Source organism: Pocillopora verrucosa, chromosome 3 (assembly GCF_036669915.1).
Source record: "Pocillopora verrucosa isolate sample1 chromosome 3, ASM3666991v2, whole genome shotgun sequence".
Classification (NCBI taxonomy): domain Eukaryota; kingdom Metazoa; phylum Cnidaria; class Anthozoa; order Scleractinia; family Pocilloporidae; genus Pocillopora; species Pocillopora verrucosa.
The window spans coordinates 30,743,699-30,761,919 of NC_089314.1; the positions used below are offsets into that span (position 1 = coordinate 30,743,699).

Below are 18,221 nucleotides of genomic sequence, written 5' to 3' on the forward strand. Positions count from 1 at the left end.
GGGTTAACTAAAGAGACGAATGAATCGTGAGCGAGAGATAATAATCTCTTGATTGTGAACTAACTAAGGATATATTCAATGAGGTTCGCCAAGACTTGATATATTTAGCATGATGACGTTCATAGATAATCACAAATTGAAAACCTGCCAGAACGTGGTTTAACAGTCAGGGAAAATTACGTCGGGATTAAATTACTTAAGTATTTAGACCTTTCCACTTTGCATGTTTGGTTGCGTATCTTGCCCACTGCGTGCAAATATGGCAATTGTTCAGCACTGTTGTGATACCTGCTGTGAAGATAACAGGAAGCACCTGAGCGTTTCAATTAAACTGGAACGAAAAACATCCAGGAAAAAGGGAAACTTCAATGATATCAACTGTCTCCCGGATATTCTCATGGCTCTTGTAAAATTTTCTTCGGCGCACCAACTGCACTCGTGCTTCCGTGCCCTCGCTAAACGTCTGAAAATTCTCGCATGCTGTAATAAATTTAATTTGATCTGCTGCAACCATACTAGTTGTTTTAATCTGAATGCCGTAAATTTGTATGGATTCAAATGCATCTCGCGTGGCATAGAGATGCAGTTCCTCTAACGAAAATTATTATCTTACGTGGCGCAGAGATGGAGTTCCTTTAACGACAAATATGGCGTTTGAGTGTAGAAAGATTACACATGTTCTGTATGGAGAAATGAACTTTCAGAATACTTTCTTCTCACCACTTGTGTTTCTTAAGCCTCGCCACTCAGAAACTAAATTCATGAACAGCTCCCAGCCGAAAATTAAGTTAAGAGGTAATTCAAGGATAGTCGCAGATTCTTTAAAGGATCATTCTATCATCAAGTTGATTGAATGAACCTTAAAGTTTATTCAGTAATAGTAGATTTCCATTTCCTGAATTGCGTCCAGTTTGTATTGAACTAATAATAAATTTGTCGTCAATATTCCTTATCTTTACCCAAGGTTGATTACAACTTAATTTCGTTTTGATAACCTTTGACGCGTGCCTGGTTGAACCACGAAGCCAAATGTTCAGACAACGTGCGTTGACGATGTACTTTGGTGTAGATTAAAAAGTATTTTAATCAAATCCATGCTGATATAATCGAACTTCTGACTGCAATAAAGTCGTTCTGCTGACAAATATCAGCACATTGAATGGTAGCGAAAACGGTTTTTATACTAAAAGCAAACCAGTCTGAACCAGGCTTGAAGTATAGCTAAATATTTCCTAACATCTTCCTGTTTACTTGCAAATCACAGATGATAGAAGCCAAACAACATCTGTCACTTCCATTAACCACACGGCACGCGAACAGAAATTCTTACCACGCCTCCTACAGGTTATCAGACATTCTAAAGCGTTTGATCTCATAAAGTTTAATAGGAAAATTACAGTCATATGTGCGCTTTAGTACACTACAATAAATTGATATCACGTAGTTTGCCTCGAGGAAATTATCTGAACTACTGTCAAACGTTCTTCGACCGCAAAAACGGCTAAATGTGTTGACCTTATTAATCACAATGACGACGATAGAGCCATTTATTGATGCATGGTTATTTTGATATTCATTTGTAGAAAAATTAGTGTTTTTAGGAAAATATATTCAACTTCAAGTAGAGTCTATAGAGAGTAAGGGCAAGCAGAGCGTCAAGTTGATTTTGACCCAAATGATAAGTTATTTGCATTAATGAGTTTAACTGAGTACGTGCTTGGTGAGATTAGTCTGTTTGTGTCAAAATTTCACTTTTGCCGAGCTCTCGCGTTGATTTTTTCGATTATCGATCGGCGGGTAGCATCTACGACTGGCTTCTAATTTCTTCTCCCTTTTTTTCTATTTGTCTTTTTTTGTTTGTTTAGCGTAGCCCATCAGTTGGTTAATTGTGTTTCTTGGGGACTATACGTGAACAGCATATGTTATAAATTGCTCTCTCATAGTACATTAAGTCTGGAACAAATCTTTTATTTCACTGAAAATGATCGCAATGTAATATAAGCCCGTTTAAGAGATAAACAGAACCTGGGTGAGCAGCGAGCTGCCAAAGAAGAATATTAAAGAAGTGAAGAAGGGTTCTGTGGCAGTGACCATATGTATTTCAGGACGGAACGAAGACAATGAGTAAGTGGTCATTGATTGAGTGTTATTCCCCCTCGTATCCAGATTTTGAAATGGCACAAAATAATCAGCCTATGGACTGAGTCGCTGAATTTACTTCAGGGAAGCTCTTTGAGTACGAGTAGTGTCAGAAACGACATGAATCAGCCGAAGTACTTTTTGCTTAGGTTTTTTTTATTTGTATCGTTTGCATTTTTTCGTTCCTTAATCAAAACCACTAACCTGAAGTTCGAAAACCAATAATATAAGATATATTATTGGTTAATTGCACAAGGTCTCGAAACGACGGATAGTCGTATTCGCAAGCAGTTTTCGTGTTTTTATCGACAGTATTTCCAAGTTTTGTATCTAACAAGATTCAGTTGAAACTTGAGGTCGGCATTAAGTTGGACGACAACCGGCTTTCCAGTACTCGTGGTTTTGGATAATCTGCTATAATGAGGCTTTAAGAATCGATCTGAATGTCGGCTGCAAGGCAAATTATCTTAAATACTTCAATTGTCAACAAATTGCAGAACATGCAGTTTTCGAGTTCTCCCTTTTTCTTCCTTAGGGAAGGTACGTTTTTTCTTGGGGAGGGGGGGAGGGCTGGGGCCTCAGAGGGGAGGGTCATAAGTGAAAGTGAGCACCAAAGGGGGAGGGCCATACCCTCTTTTTCAGCTATTCAAGGGGAGGGTCACAACTTTTCCAGAATTTTTAATGGGGATATTTGTGATGTTATTTTCCATTTTTCTTTAACAGACTAAGTTTTTTCTTTTCAACTTGTTTCTTTTAATTCGGTGCAGATACTAGTTTTACAAGGTTACTGGGTATCTACATGTATATTATACTTCCATATTAAAACTTCATCTATATAAAAAAAAGTAAAGCCCGGATCCCACACTGATCGTTCGCATTTTCTTGTTTCAGCGCGCACATATTCAATATCGAGATTTATTCATATTCAAACATTTTGCGTTTACAAGCAAAATGTCGAAAAATTTTCTGAGGTTTCCATGGCATGGAGCATACCATGTGGTAGTGAAGGGAGGGTCACACTTTTGTCAGTCACCTAAAAGTGGGGGGGGGCCAGGAATTTTTTAATCAAAACATGAGGGAGGGCCAACACTTTCTTTCGGAAAAAATACCAAAATTCCCCATCCCTCCCCCCCCAAGAAAAAACTTACCTTCCCTTAATCCAGAAAACGCTCAGTATGAAATGGGGGGGGGGGGATTTTTTTTTTGGCTCTCATGCGTCGAAAAGTGGGTTTTCCTGCGTGCTTAGTCATTTTTGTTTGCTCTTGTTAATGTTGATTTTCAAGTGTTGTCGTTATAATCTTTTTATTGAGCCTACTGATTTAAAAAGGAAAGAAAAAAAAAAAGCGGCACTTATTTTTAGAAACTTCTTTCGAAATTCTGCACAGCTATCTAGTTTCCCTCGACTGATTCCATATGTTCTGTTTGAGGTTAATGTTCCCAACCTCAACAGGCAAAAGTCCAAGTCGCATATTTCTACTGACTTTTCATTGCGGAAAACGTGTTTCAAGGTGAGCTTTCCAACAGGTTATGTCATTTTCTGAGAGTGATAACGTAACATCTCGTTAAACGCAGTTAAGATTCATGATGAGACGTGAGCTACATGTTGTGATACGAGGGATCCTCTGAATTCTTTCCAATTTTGACATAGTTTGCAAATTTAAGAGTGTTCTCGATCAGGAGTTCTTTAAACATCTGTATGTTTACTGTAATTACAGCTAATTAAGGCAGTCACTAAGACGATGTTCATCAAACTTATTCTTGTCGGCGCCAGAAGACAGCATGCACAAATCCCAGTCAAAGAGAGAGTACCTATAGCAAGTATTACGTGATAAAACAAATTAATTCCATTTCACAAATTGGCTTGGCATAAGATTTAAGATAAACTCTCGAGCGCTGGCAAACCCGCAAGATAACTTTGTGGTTACGACCGGAAAATGACGATCTCAGAGACTTACTTTAGCCAATCAAGCGCCCAAGTGATTATCATCTTAAAACTTAGCAACTGAAAATTGCCATTCAATTACTTAGTGATTGATCAAATTCAAACAGGGCTAGTGTATGGCTTGATTTTGCAATCCCTAAAGAGATTTGGAATAGAATAGGACACAGTCAATTTAAAACAAAATTGACGAGTTTATGGGTTGAGCAGATTACTCTTGTACAGAATCAACATGGTGAACGAAAAAAAAAACATTTATCACAGTAATAAATAATGCCCTTAACAGAGCACATGCAATTTTAAATTGCATCGTTTATGGTTAAAACAATTCGACGCCAGAAGAAAGTTTGTAGCATAAGCAAATGAAGGGAGCGTCTGACTGTTTCGAATGAAGCCTGCGGATCCTTATATTGAGTGGCATGATCTAATCTCGAAACTGACACATGGAAAGCATTGTTATTCAGTCATGCCTGATAATTCCATCTCGTCCCAAGGAGATGCCGAACATAGCCTATCTTCCTCTTTGAAGTGAGGAGAAATAACCCTGGGAATAAGCCGGCTTAAGGCGATTATCACTCGTTTCATTCAGCTAGAATCAGTCAAAAAGCTCATGATTATAGATGAGTTCCTAAAACAAGATCTCAGCTGTACCGATGTAAGACTTCCTTGCTATAGGAAAATTGAGAGAAAGCAAAGCATTACACTACAACCAATTCGAGCGAAAAAAGAGTTGAAAGCGGCAGCAACAGTTAGATAAAGAAAATAAACTTAAAAATGCAATCAAACTTAGAGAGCTACTAAGTCAAGTGCAACAAACTTTAAGTAGTTGGAAAACCACAAATGCCACTGTTAGTGAAAAGCAGACATTGTTCATCATATGCCGTGTTGTTATGAACAAGTCCATCCCATGATTCTCAGATACATGTCGGAATGCCATCCGTCAGAATAGTCGAGGAGCTTGGTAAAAAAATCTTCATTTGGAAACGGAATCGAAATAAGGCTGATACAAATCAAACCAAAAAGATTATCTGAAGGAGGGGTTGTTCAGGAATCACCTAAATTTCGGCTATAAAAACTAAAGGAGGCCGGTAAACAATGATTTGACAAAGTACCTGGCTAATGTCGTAGAAACATGGCTGTCTGTGTTGCTAAAGCTTTAAACGCAGAAAACAAGGCCATTTGTCTCAGTTAAGCGTGTTCGAACACAACGTTGCTCTGAAGTTGGCTCAGTACGGCTCGAATCTCCAGGTTAATTTTTATGTATAATTTTATTCTTTTTTTTCCTTAGAAAACTGATGTAAATTTTATAAATAATTTAGGGGGATTATGGCATTTTGTTAGGGTTGGTCTAACTGTGAACCGTAAACTGAGCCACTTCCCATGACTGATATCGTAGCACTGAAATTGAAAAGTGACAAGAACTTCCCTTGAATGTGTTTCCGTATTCCTTTTCTAACCCTAAGTAAATTTGCAACTTGAATTCATCAGGGAAAATAAGTGTTAGGAAGGTACATATGTAATCCACTGAAAATCAGCCGGTCAATAAGGATTATTACTTACGCAAGATATTTTTGCTTAAGTTCACCAAATGCTAGGATCAAATTTGGTTATATTTATCTTCAAGGTGTTGAGAAACATGAGGCTTGAAATTGGCGCAAAATATTATACTATTTTATGCAACTATAGGCAACTAATGAGAACCCTTTAAACGTTACGATACCAAAACCGCATAAACCATACTTTCCAAAAATGCGTGAGAAACATAGATATGAAATATGTTTAGTTAACCAGACTTATAATCTGAGCTTAATGGGCGGTCATGGACCTTAAAGAGGTTTCAGAAACAACCTTAAGATATCACTTACGATTTTCATCTCAGTGCGAACGACTCTTACCGCATTCCATCAATACCAGTGCCATCGGCTGCGGCTTGAAGGATTTGTCATTTTCAAAGAGGGGTCAAGCTCTAAGGAATGGATACGTGATTCTGACATTACAAACCTCAAAACAGAAAAGCGTTCGTTGTTCTATGTAAAGACATCACTGTGTTATGTATCTATTTCTGTCTCAACGTTTCTTTTATGACTGACTTAATAATAGATTGTCATTGAGCATCAAACATAACCGCTGTGCGGACACATGATACCAAACTTAATCTTCTCTCACAACATAGTCGCAAGACACACAGTAACATATAATGCATTCCTCGTGGTCAATGATCGTGCGTAATGCGGAATGCGCCCATAGTTGCTAGGATGTGGAATATTTCCAGACGTTTTCTGACAAGGAAAAACCAAAATTCCGCCGCCTCGTTCTCAGCGGAAGCTCGTTATAAAAGCATATACCTTGATCTCGCACGGTACAATCAGTGTAGGTTTTCAAAGGCTTGCGAGCGACTTCCCTTTGCAATATTGTTGTCTGTTTCAAGGAGTCGCTTTTTCCAGCGATCATAAGGTAGGTTGAAAACAAATTTCAATCTGGTTAATATTCACTTCTTAATTAGGCAGGTAGTGGTAGGAACCAGATGCTGACAGAAAGGGATATTAATTAAAAAGATTTAACATTCTTAGAAAATCTAATATACCCATTATCTTATGGCTCGTTTGTCCGCCTTCGCGATAGCGGCATTGAGTGATCGAAAGTTGGAGCGTGATAAGCGCACGTGGGCCGCTGAGACAGTTTCCCTTACGGCAAGAATGTACCAGTGTTTAACAGATACCTCACACCTTCAATTTTCTTGAGCCTAGTTAATCTCTCTTTTCGTAATCTTCGTCTTTTTAGGTAATTGTTGGCGTTCTCACTAATCAACGATTAGTGTCAGCGGAGTACTCCGCACGCAATCTTTCTATCAAAAATGTTTGTAGTGCTCGAGTGGCCCTCTTTGTCATGGACGCCGCTCTCTTTCCTACTGTCTGTATTTGCAATCGCAGTCTTCAGCATCGCAGTTTCTTTCATCTTTGTTCTGGGAAGAGCTTACTCTCAAGTCCGTAACTTTGATGGTCCACCATGCCATCTAATCAAAGGACATTTAGAACAGGTAAGATTGAGTAAGACCATATTTGGTCTTTGACATTCGCTATCTTTATATTGTATATTGCCGCTTTGCTCATAAATTGTTTGCCCTATTTAGGATTTAAAAAGATATTCCTTGCAAATGATTTGTTTGACGTTGCACTTCACTATGAAGAGGACACAAAGTAGAATAGCATCTTAAGCCCATGTCCGTTACACTACCGTCAAAAATTTAAGTATTCGCCATGATAAGCTTCCACCAGGGCGAATCGAGCATTTTTTGATGAAAATCACTTCGGACGATTACTTTTTGAAATCTACGAGAGATCAAGTCTCACGAGCGTTGTGATCCATTGCATTCCAAGCTGATCCTGCTTTCTATAGCATAAGCGCCTAAGAGAAACCCTCTTACTAACGTTCTTGGACGAGATTTTTCACTAGTAGTGAGTTGGAAAACCGAGCAAATGGGGTTTTGCAGAATTTAACCAAGGTTACTAAGCTCACAGTTTTTTTAAGTTATCAAACTTTATATTTTAAATAATGAGATAAAAGTCAGTGAGGAAGTCGCCAAATTTACTGCCAAAATTATGGAAGCTTAAGGCTTTGTTAGGGAAAATGTGCTGTCCTCTTCTAGATTCCGAAAATATATTGTTTTTAGCTAGTTTGGGAAACAGTGATATCAAATGAATCTAATCTGTTCTTTAGCAGAAAAATCAAATGAGTCTCATTTGGTAGTAATAAGCCCTGACTCGTATGTCTTTCCTCGCTTTAACAATTAAACAAAGCATTTCCGGTTTACTTTGATGTGAACGTTAAATAAAGTCCGGACTTGTTTACTCAGTGACCGCAATGCCCTAAGGCAGCGAACCGCAAAAATACAACTGACATAATAGTTTCCGCCTGTTGCAACCTTTTGAAAGTCAAATCAATCGATAAGGAGGTGCTGTTTGCTTACTGGTGTTTGTTTACGTGTTAAACTTGGCGCCTGTCGAATGTAGACCATGTGCGAAGTAACACACTTTTTCCAGGGCGCCAAAGTAGACCCTTTTGTCACATAAAAAGTGTAGATCAATTAAAAAGTTAAGCCATCGGATTTTTAATTTTTTTACATGGTGGCCATAACCTTGTGGTTGTTTTCAGTACTGAAAAAGTATTTTGTTTAAAACACTGCAGGATTCTGTTGCACCATGCAATATTTGAACCAAACGTCATTTTAGATCTTTATAGCTCCATGACGAGGGGATTCGCTTGACGCGGAAAGGGAAACGTGGGAATTTGCTTTTCATAAATGCACAGTGAACGCTCAATTCATACAACAGTCTCGAAACCAGAATTACTACTTTCTGTGTGAAGATAAGTGGGTTGGGCATAATTATGACATGAAGAGTCAGTCAGTGCATGATCTTATGGTATCCTTTTAAGCCTTTAAGTTCAAGGAAAGAGCTTTATTTTTCCTGGGGAGAAATATGCGTATCTTCAGACGCAAAGATTTGTCATTGGATCACCCAAGGTTTATTCTCTTCAGACGTTCAGTTTTAGTAGGCTGTTCCGTTCAAGAATCAAAGATCTTGTCTGGACTTTTCATCAAATCCTAAACCAAAGCAATGAAAGAGACTCTCGAGTTTTCGTGGTTTAGAGGTATTATCCTTGTCATGTACATACGTCATCACACCTTATAATCACATACTTTTGGGTTGACATTATGAATAAGTGATGTATGTCACTGGCGATAAGAGATCAGCTTAAGAGGGTGGTTTGTTTTATTTGTCAGCCAACGTAGTGCTTCACATGCTTAAAATTAGGGAACAAACACTGAGAGTTAATGACCACGTGGTTCCACTGAGACGATCAGGGGTTTGAGTAATCATCACTTGTTCTTCGGTAGTATCAGTGTAATGGAGCATTTATAAAATTCCAATTAGAAATGATTTGTAATTAAAATTGTGGCAGTTACTTAATCCTGTTGATTCGGTGATTATGATGTGTGTTACATGAAGTGTGCGCCAGGGGTTATATCAGCTTTTATTGGAACCTATTAGCAGGACTGATGTTGTATCTTCTTAGTTTGTTTTCTACAAGCTTATACTTCTAGAAGCCTTATAACCGCTTACTCCATAAACGTAAACAAAAACGTGTTCAAGGTCGTAGCAAATAAATATTTGGTCACCCAAACTATGTTTACATTCCCTCAAGGCACGCACCTAGACCAAACATACTTTTTTACTTATAGCAAAAACATGTCGCTTGAAAAACGAAATCAAGTCAAAGGGTAACGGTTGTTCTTAAATTTACGCTTAATGTTTACCGCAGGCTACATTCGATGGTCAAGGGCTTCGTTTTCACCAAAAGTGTACAGAGCTTTACAAGACAGCTTATCGTGTTTGGTTTGGACCTTTAAAGTCGGCGGTCGTTCTCTGTCACCCTGATGCTGTGAAACCGTTGCTGGCGACCACTTTTAAAGATCGAACTGTCAGCCGCCTGTTGGCTGCATTTCTAGGTACATCAATCGACAGTGTTTATACTTGAGATAGAAAAAATGAAAGTGTTTTGTATTGGTTCTCAAATCTTGAAAGAAAATTCTAAATTGTTTACGTCTTTATTTTTTAGCTCGTGTTATTAGATCAATTCACAGCCTTTCTTTAAAAATAAAGTAAAGAAATGATTCTCGCTGATGCGCTGCAATTTTCAATCCGCTAGTCGAATGAAATTCCTTTACGGGAAAAAGGAACCCTCTTAAATTTGCCTCGCTCCCTATGTATGGCTTCGTTGCTCAGTTGGAGCTTAAATTTTTTCCTTTTTCAGCTTTGTGTTTCTGCAATTTCTGAGATTGCAGCTCACCTGCGAAGATAATCGCGTTGTTTTATTCAGTCGGAGGATTAATCACGAGCTGAATTACCATAATGGAGAGCTTCAAGTTAGTTTTTTCCCGCGGCTAGACTGTTTTGTATCTGTAGTCGGTCAACGTTTTCCTTTTTCCTTTATTTTTATATCTTTTTTAACTTTAATTGGATATTTTTCGGACTTTTAGGTGTTGGTCTCGGTCTCCAAGAAGGAGAGAGATGGAAAAATTCGCGGAGACTTCTAACTCCAGCTTTCCACTTCGAAACTATCCAACCATACATCAAGATTTTCCAAGAATCTGCAGATATTTTATTGGTAAATAGATAACTTGTATATGATAATCAAAGTCACTGGAGATAACTATTGCTCCTATTTTAATGTTTGGAAAAAAATCGGCAGAGTGGCTAATCGCTGACGCCTAACAGCGAGCGACAACGGCCAGCTGATTCAGTGAATGCCCCATATTATATAAAGGAGTGACTTCGATGCAGATGAAGTTAAGGAAACCTCGATTAACTAAGGTGTTACAAGCCTGAAGTCTTTTGTGTTTCCCAAAAATGATTAAATAAATAAATAAAAGATCAATTAAAAACAAGAACAAGCGTGAGTGAGGTTTTATATCTTTCACTGCTAAATGAACTCTAAGAAAATCGACATATTGCAAATTCAAAGATTTTCCATTTGCAGGCGTTTATATCTCTGATCAAATACATATTCTCTCGATTATGTTATTACTTTTCAGGGTAAATGGGCGTCGTCCCCGAGCAGAGAGGTGGAGCTCTTTCATGATATAGGGTTGCTGACGTTTGACTCCATCTTGAAATGCGCCTTCAGTTACTGGAGTGACTGTCAAGTGAAAAGATAATTTGCTTTATTGTTTATTATTTAATTTGCATCTGACTTCTCATGAATAGTTGCACTGCGCGGAGATGTATCCAGAAATGCATGCAATAACGAAAATGGCGAAAATTCGTCAAAATCGTCAATTCCGTCAAGATGATTTCGCTTTGACGAATTTGACTAAAAATCACCAAAATCGTCAAATCCATGAACATTGACTTTGACGATAGAAAAGTGGAGAGTTGCGCTAGTTAGTGCAAAGCTAAATTGTCAACGGGCTTGACTTGATAGGGAAAGGTATCGATTTTTTTGTTTCCTCGACTCTGGCGTAAGAAAGAATCGCAGCCAACAGTTGGGAAACTTAACGATATGCTCGGAGGTAATCGTTAAAAGACCGGCGAAGGGGGTGGGGGGTGGGGGGGAAGAGAGAGGCTACGCAAATGATCTCGTCGTGGCTTTGATGCCATGTTCTGCTAATTGGTAATTCAATACAAGGGGCGTGGATTTCTTTCATGAATGTATACGCTGGGATTTGGGCTGGTAGGAAAGTCTGTCCAAAATTGGGGTGCACTCGGAAACATTTTGCGAAGGATGGCGTTGTGTTGTTGACTTTAAGAACCGTCGATGTTCTTGAAGACGAGATTAGACTCGTGGGTTCTGATGGGGTGAAAATGGCCTCGGCAGAACTCTTTGCCTTTCTCTTGTGGTAATTTGTATTAAGCTGAAGGTTCAGTCAGTCATCAAGCAGGTACTTATCTCCAATGTTATTGTTTTCCTCAGCACACCTGACTCCTTCCTGAGAGCCGTTCACGAAAATACTCAAGCAATTATGGATCGGTTTCGGTAACAAAGTTTTATCATCATCATTATCACCATTTTAATTATCATCATTACCATAGTTTTCAGTTACCGACTAATCTCTCTGATCGTTGACCATTTGACATGTTTTACCCTCAAAAGACCTCCAAGAAGTTTTCAAAAAATTTCAGGAAGAAGTTCTCAGATTTTGTCATGAATGTGCCGCTATACTCCGTTGTAAACGTTTTGGAATCAAAAAAGGTTGTCTCCCTTGCCAAGTTACAACATGATTTTACGTGAAATAGGAAAATCAAACCGTTTCGCTGACACTTTTTATTAACAACTTCAAGGAACATTAAGAGTTAAAAAAATTATCAAAGTGTTGATGAAACTCTTTCTCTAATCAGGACTCCTCTGCACCATTCAGATTTTGTTTACAATCTGACGTCCGCGGGAAGAAGGTTCAAAAAGAATTCTGAGATTGTTGGTTGCAAGGCAGATGAAATTATCAAGAAAAGAAGAAAGGCTCTGATGGAAAGGGTAATCGATAGATGATAATATAGCGAGAGCCACACATCGCTAGGCCGTTTTACTATACATGCCTTGCAACAATTCTGTTATACATTTTTGAGACTTACAGTATTATGCATACAATAGTCATTTATTAATACATCAGCATCAATATTTCTTACTCCCCGTTTAGGAGCAATAAATATTAATTTGTTATAAGGCTTCAACCTCGTACTTGGCCGGGCCTAACCAGTTGATGATCGAGCATAGAGACTGAATCCTCCCAGCGTATGTGCCCAAGTCAGTTTAGATTATTACCGTTTCCGAAGATCCTATGAGGATCCAGAAATATCCATCCTGCTTCCCAAATTTTTCTCATCTGCTCATTGCATTCTGCTTCAGCAAGAAACTCAACACGTGCAGAAAAAAGGGTTTCTCAAGTTCGAGCGTCCTGTGTATATTTGCATGATAAGTTCCTTGACAACACAACTGATGAAAATTTCAATTTTTAGCCAGAAGAAGAGGCTTTGAGAAGACAAGAGCATTTTGACTTCCTCGACATTCTTCTTGAAGCCAGGGTATGATTGCCTTACACCTCTGTGTGTTGACTGTTACACCTTTTATATCACGACTTTGAAGAACCAATTGAAATTCCTTAGAGGCCGTCAACAACGAACAAAGCTTCACAGATTATTTATTGATTCTTAAATCGCTGGCTCTATAACTGCCTATTATCTCTCCTGATTTGTGATATAATACCACATTTATATCATCATATTCATATTTTTCCTTTTTATTTTTTAAGCGCGATGATGGACAAGGATTAACGGATGAAGAGATTCGAGCTGAAGTAAGAACATTCATGTTTGCGGGACTTGACACGGTGACCAGTGGTAAATGCTGCTTTCATTATATTGATCAATGCATGATTCTTCGTACTTTTGGATTTTTTAGTTGGAGAATAAATCACTGAATTGTTCTCCTGACGTGATTTAGAGGATGAGAAAGTTAATCAAGGACAATTTTCGACAAAATTTTGCCGTTGCATCACTTAAAACTGATTTGATTATATCTGGACCATACGTCGAGTCAAAAATTGTGAAGATTAATTGACCCTTGAAGTCCCATTAGCGACTAAGACAAAATTTCTCCTTACAATATCAATACGATATCAAACAGACAAGCGATGGGAATACAAAAAAATATCAATTAGGGGATTATAAGTTGATCCAATACCAAATTCTCCAAACTAACTTGTATGGCAGGCAGACAGTAAGGAGAGTTACTAATGAGATCTTGGGAGTTAAAGGGTTTATCAATAAAGGGCAAAATTACTGAGCGCTGATTGGTTGAGAGAGAGGGCATTTTTTTCTTAATCGAGGGCATTTTTAGTAATCAAGAGAGGGCATGATTACCTGTTAATGATTGGCTAATCCGTTGCTTCCCAGATAAAAATAGACTGCGCGCGTGATTTTCCTTCGTATAAATTTTGCCCTTTATTGATAAACAAGTAATCCCATGAGACCTCGTACTATTAAGGATTAATTGCACTTGAGTTTTCAAAATTTTGGAAAATTTTGAAAACACTCGTGCAATTAATCCTTAATAGTACTTGGCCTCATGTGATTACCTATACTAAATGAGACTTGAACCTCTTGTGGTTTGTGTGTAGGCTAGAGTTCAAATTTTATTCTACATGTAATTGTCTTTGATTCGAACTGATGTATCATACATAAATGTAGCTGCCCACAGTTTAACGAAAATGAAACCAATATTGAAAGAAATGAACCGCAAGATATGTATGTTGATATTTCAAAATACGCTGCGATTTAATCAAATGGTAATATGTCTTGTTCCTACAGCAATCAGCTGGATCCTCTACTGCCTGGCCCTCTACCCTGAGCACCAGCGGAAATGCCGGGAAGAAATTGATTTACTTTTTGAAAATGGAAATGATTTACAACGGTGAGTCAAACTTTGCCAAAAGGAAAAAAATCACTATACTTACTAATTTATCTCAAAAGGTGAGGAAAAATGCACTAATCTGTCGAATAAGGTCTTCACTTCGCATCCACAGTTAATGCATCGCATGTTCTCAGACCATTCCACAGACCATAAAACTATGTAACTGTGTAAAATCCAACTGAAAAACCTAAAGATTAAGATCCTTCTCATGACTGTTAAATTATAGTTGATTCGGTTCTGTTCGGTTGCCTGTGTTTTATGATATGAAATGGCGCAAGTGTTTTATAATTCCTACTGTTTCCTCCACAGAGCGGATCTCTGCAACGTTCCTTATCTCAAGCTTTGCATCAATGAGTCAATGCGTCTGTACACCCCAGTTCCGATTATATGTCGTTTATCGGACAAGGAATATGAAATTCAAGGAAGAACCCTCCCTTCAGGTATATAAATTAAGGCAGTACATCAAGCAGATATGTCATGGCAATATGTTCCAGAAGTGAGAATATAAAGTAAAGGAACATCTGGGGCGAGTTTTAAACTCGAGTTGCGTTCTTGCACAACTCTTGGAACTAAATCAGATGTTTTTGTGTGTAAAAAAGGTGAAAAAACTGACAATCTGGAAACAGTATTTGACAGCTTGATACCAGAAGAAGATAATAAAGGCAATAGATGATTGACGATGATTAATTATTTTGACACAGGTACTTTTCTGTATGTCAACATCTTCGCTATTCATCGTAACCCTTACATTTGGAAAAATCCAGAGGTGAGTTCGCATAAAAATGCAGTCACGCGCCTCTCACAAATCACTCGGAACTGTTGCTTACCAATAATAAAAGCCTTAAGATGTTGTTACGGCTTTCCTTTTCGCGTCAGTATGGCAAGCATACGTTTTTTCTCCATTCTTTTTAATTTTTGAAGAGGCTAGGGTGTGGTTGTAAACGTGACAAAACATCTTTGCAAATGTTGCCTGACTGCAACAGTTCCTCTTACTTCATCATTCTTTTTCACCACAGCTTTATGCTAAAAGCGACCTATACAAAAAAAAGGCATAGCTTGGCTGTAATTTAAATGGAATTAAATTAGCCGTCTCATGTGATTTATTTCACTCCTAGGTATTTGATCCTTTGCGGTTCACAGAGGAGAACACCAAAAAACGGCCATCGCACACTTTCATTCCCTTTTCATCCGGGAGAAGGTAAATTTCTATCTTTCAAAAATCACAAATGAGATACTACACGTTGCAGGATTTTTTACTCCGAATGTTCAGGGAACTTTGATGTGTTGATGGTATTCGGTTATTCTAATTATCCATACCTGTCTAAACTTCCAATTTCTTGTTGATTTTGTAACCAATCAGTACGAAAATATAAAATACCATATCTAACGGGTAAGTAATTTTACTCGACCCATCGACCACATCATACAATCTTATGGTATAACAATTTGGATCATTCAATTTGCTCTATTATAAGACTGATCTGCTCACCAGTTTTAAAAATAGTTCCTCCGATTTTAATAGCACACACGTATTGTCACATTTCTGATGTAGAAATCAAAGTTTCCTAATTTCTGAGCACCATCCTTTCTCAGATATAAATCTCATTTCAAATTGGTGTTTCAGAAACTGTATAGGAAAGAATTTTGCAATGGCGGAGATCAAATCTACAATAGCTATGATATTGCATCGGTAAGTCAAGGAAAATAAATAAACTATATTGCCTCAATTTTTTCGGTCGAATACAAAGGCGAAGATACCTTTTTCAGGAGAGGAGAAAGAGAAACTCATTTCGTTGTGGAGTAAAGTAGAAGTTCTTCAATAATCGGCGCATGGAATACTTTAATGGGGAGTGAAAACGTACGGTATTTTGGCATGTTGTGGGTGAAAATGTCATGCGCGTGTAATCAAAGGGTCCTGAGACGTGTCATCTGCCTGTCACAAGCTTGTCGCATGCCGCAAAGTTGTGCCGTGTTAATCGGCCCTGGTGTCATAGTAAATCGTATCATTTTTTTTTTATTTTCGGCATTTTAGGTTTGAGCTTACGGTTAGTGAAGATAATATGGTGTCAATGGAGGACCTTCTCACAGTACTTGTATTACGTAGTAAGAAGGGACTAAAAGTTAACGTTACCCCAAGAGATCACAACCATAATTCACCGACGGTTTGTTCTGAACGAGCAAACATAAAGTGCTGACTCGACATTCAGGACGAGCCTTTCTTCCTCTTTTTTTTCAAAACAGACTGAAGCTTCAGGCTGAGTCAGCAAAAGTTAAGAATGTTCAGACTCTTGCATCCTTTTTTAAAACTCAAGAGAGTAGGAATCAACGCTGTACCATAAAAAAAAAATGCGTATACATAAATTTGAACTTCAATGTAACCAAACGGTTACCGTTACTTATTTATTTCTGCAAAACACACGCTGTGAGTGCGGATAAAAGTATTCTGCTGAATGAAAATTATATGCAAATAGCGATATTTTAATGAACACAGGTAATAAGGTAGCTAGGATCTCACTCACTCAAAGCTTCCTTTTATTTACTTTTGTTATCAATGTATTCTGGACCGAGAATTGCTAAAGGAAAATCTAAAATATATCATTTAATTATCGATATAATTACATTATTTTACATCAATATCATAGAAGCGTTTTATTTTTGTGATTAGATGGTAAAAATGCCAATCAAAATTGGCATTTTACACCTCATTTGTCTAGAATAAACAGTAGTTACTTTTTGTCATTTGTTCCAAAAATTGGGCAAATAAAAATGATGAAAATAAAAACGAATTATACCGTTACACTAGATAAATATAGTACTAAATCTTTAAGAGGCGAACTCTGTAAGAGCGGTCCAGGGTATTTCACATCGGAAAAAAAGTTTTCCCTCAAACTTTGCCCAATAAACTATCTTTGGTAGCAAGTAAATAAAACCACATTAGTTTCTGGAAATACGTTAAAATAAAATTTTTAGAGCTCTCAAAAGTCAAAGCTGCTAGAGGCCCTTTTTTGACCTCTTGCGACATCGAAAATTTCAAAAGTTGAATAACCTGGTCCTCGTATCACACCGCATGCAGCAAAAAATCTTTTGTATTTTTAAACTGTATGATATGTTAGGTGAATAAAAAATATTTCAATTTTGATATTTGTTTATTTAGGGGTTCGTCATAATTTAGTTAAAAACACTCGTTAGACAGCTTTCTGGAATTGGTCAAAAGTACTCTTTCCTTCTTGGTTGATATTGCTCAAGTCCAGATCAGACCATTAAAAACTCTGCTTGATTTCTTCTAATATGATGTTTGGCTGCAGAAAAATATAAAAACATCTTGCACTTATTAATTTTGTTCGCCGCGGTGACTTCAAACTTTCAGCGATTTTGCCAGCGTGACAGCCGATTATGCAAATTAGTTCATTGAACAAACTCCGACCGTTTTATATAAGTAGCTCAATAAATCTTAGATTTTAACCATTTTAAGTTGAAAAGATAGTAGGACAGAGCTTTTAGACTACACCGATTGATACTCTAAACATTTCAAAAGGGCAGAATTTGACAAATTTTACCCTCTCGTGACGCAATAATTTGATTAGCGCTCGCCTAACATTTTAATGGCAAACTCTTTTTTAAAAATTTGGCTTCTGCTATTTCATGCATATTTGAGTTCTGACAGCTTACGCTATTCAAACCTGTACGAACATTTTAGAACCAAACAACAGGATTCCATTTAGCGTAACCGGCCATAACAGCACACACTGAAATACACCGTGAACCGTGACTCTGTCACGTAATTCCATCGCATGATTGTCCTGAATACCTCTCAAGTCTAAGTAAAGCAGCGATTGCTCGAATTTCTAGCAGACAGGAACAAATGATATTTGGTCGTCACACCTGTCTGCATAGCAGTCGCTGTTCATAACTTTGGAGAGTTCTTGTGAAAAAGGATATCGCATTCGCTTATCGGGTGAACGTCATAATAAGACTGCATTACAACTCCACTCCGAAATCATTTCCTCCATTTTTGCTAGTAGTGTTGTCTTTGTATCTCGAATTTTGAATGCGAGCTCAAAATGTTTGCACATGTCTCTTAGTACCTTGACTTTTAGGCTGGGCAACCTTCACCCTCTTGCCAACGAGCACACATCATAGACATCAAACATGATTGGATGTTTCAGTCCTATCTCAT

General features: G+C 37.8%; 1 protein-coding gene across 2 annotated transcripts; it reads left to right on the forward strand.

The window, feature by feature from the left end:
* Positions 1 to 1,961: 1,961 nt before the first annotated feature.
* LOC131774500 (cytochrome P450 4F4) lies at positions 1,962 to 17,181 on the forward strand. 2 transcript variants are annotated; one of them, XM_066163861.1, is made up of 15 exons: positions 1,962 to 2,124; positions 6,860 to 7,115; positions 9,401 to 9,587; positions 10,119 to 10,246; positions 10,674 to 10,792; positions 11,555 to 11,614; positions 11,977 to 12,109; positions 12,592 to 12,657; positions 12,885 to 12,972; positions 13,942 to 14,044; positions 14,354 to 14,484; positions 14,746 to 14,810; positions 15,160 to 15,242; positions 15,669 to 15,734; positions 16,077 to 17,181. In XM_066163861.1, exons 2-15 carry the CDS (start codon positions 6,933 to 6,935, stop codon positions 16,237 to 16,239), a joined length of 1,575 nt encoding a protein of 524 aa, XP_066019958.1. In that variant the 5' UTR covers positions 1,962 to 2,124; positions 6,860 to 6,932; the 3' UTR covers positions 16,240 to 17,181. The 2 variants fall into 2 exon arrangements, with proteins under 2 accessions (XP_066019958.1, XP_066019957.1); XM_066163860.1 differs by lacking the exon at positions 1,962 to 2,124 and adding an exon at positions 6,265 to 6,532.
* The last annotated feature ends 1,040 nt before the right edge of the window (positions 17,182 to 18,221 follow it).

Coding starts and splice junctions, on each gene's coding strand:
- LOC131774500 (XM_066163861.1), top strand. CDS start 6,933: ATGTTTGTAGTGCTCGAGTGGCCCTCTTTGTCATGGACGCCGCTCTCT. Junction 7,116..9,400: donor TCAAAGGACATTTAGAACAG/GTAAGATTGAGT, acceptor TGTTTACCGCAG/GCTACATTCGATGGTCAAGG. Junction 15,243..15,668: donor CCCTTTTCATCCGGGAGAAG/GTAAATTTCTAT, acceptor TTGGTGTTTCAG/AAACTGTATAGGAAAGAATT.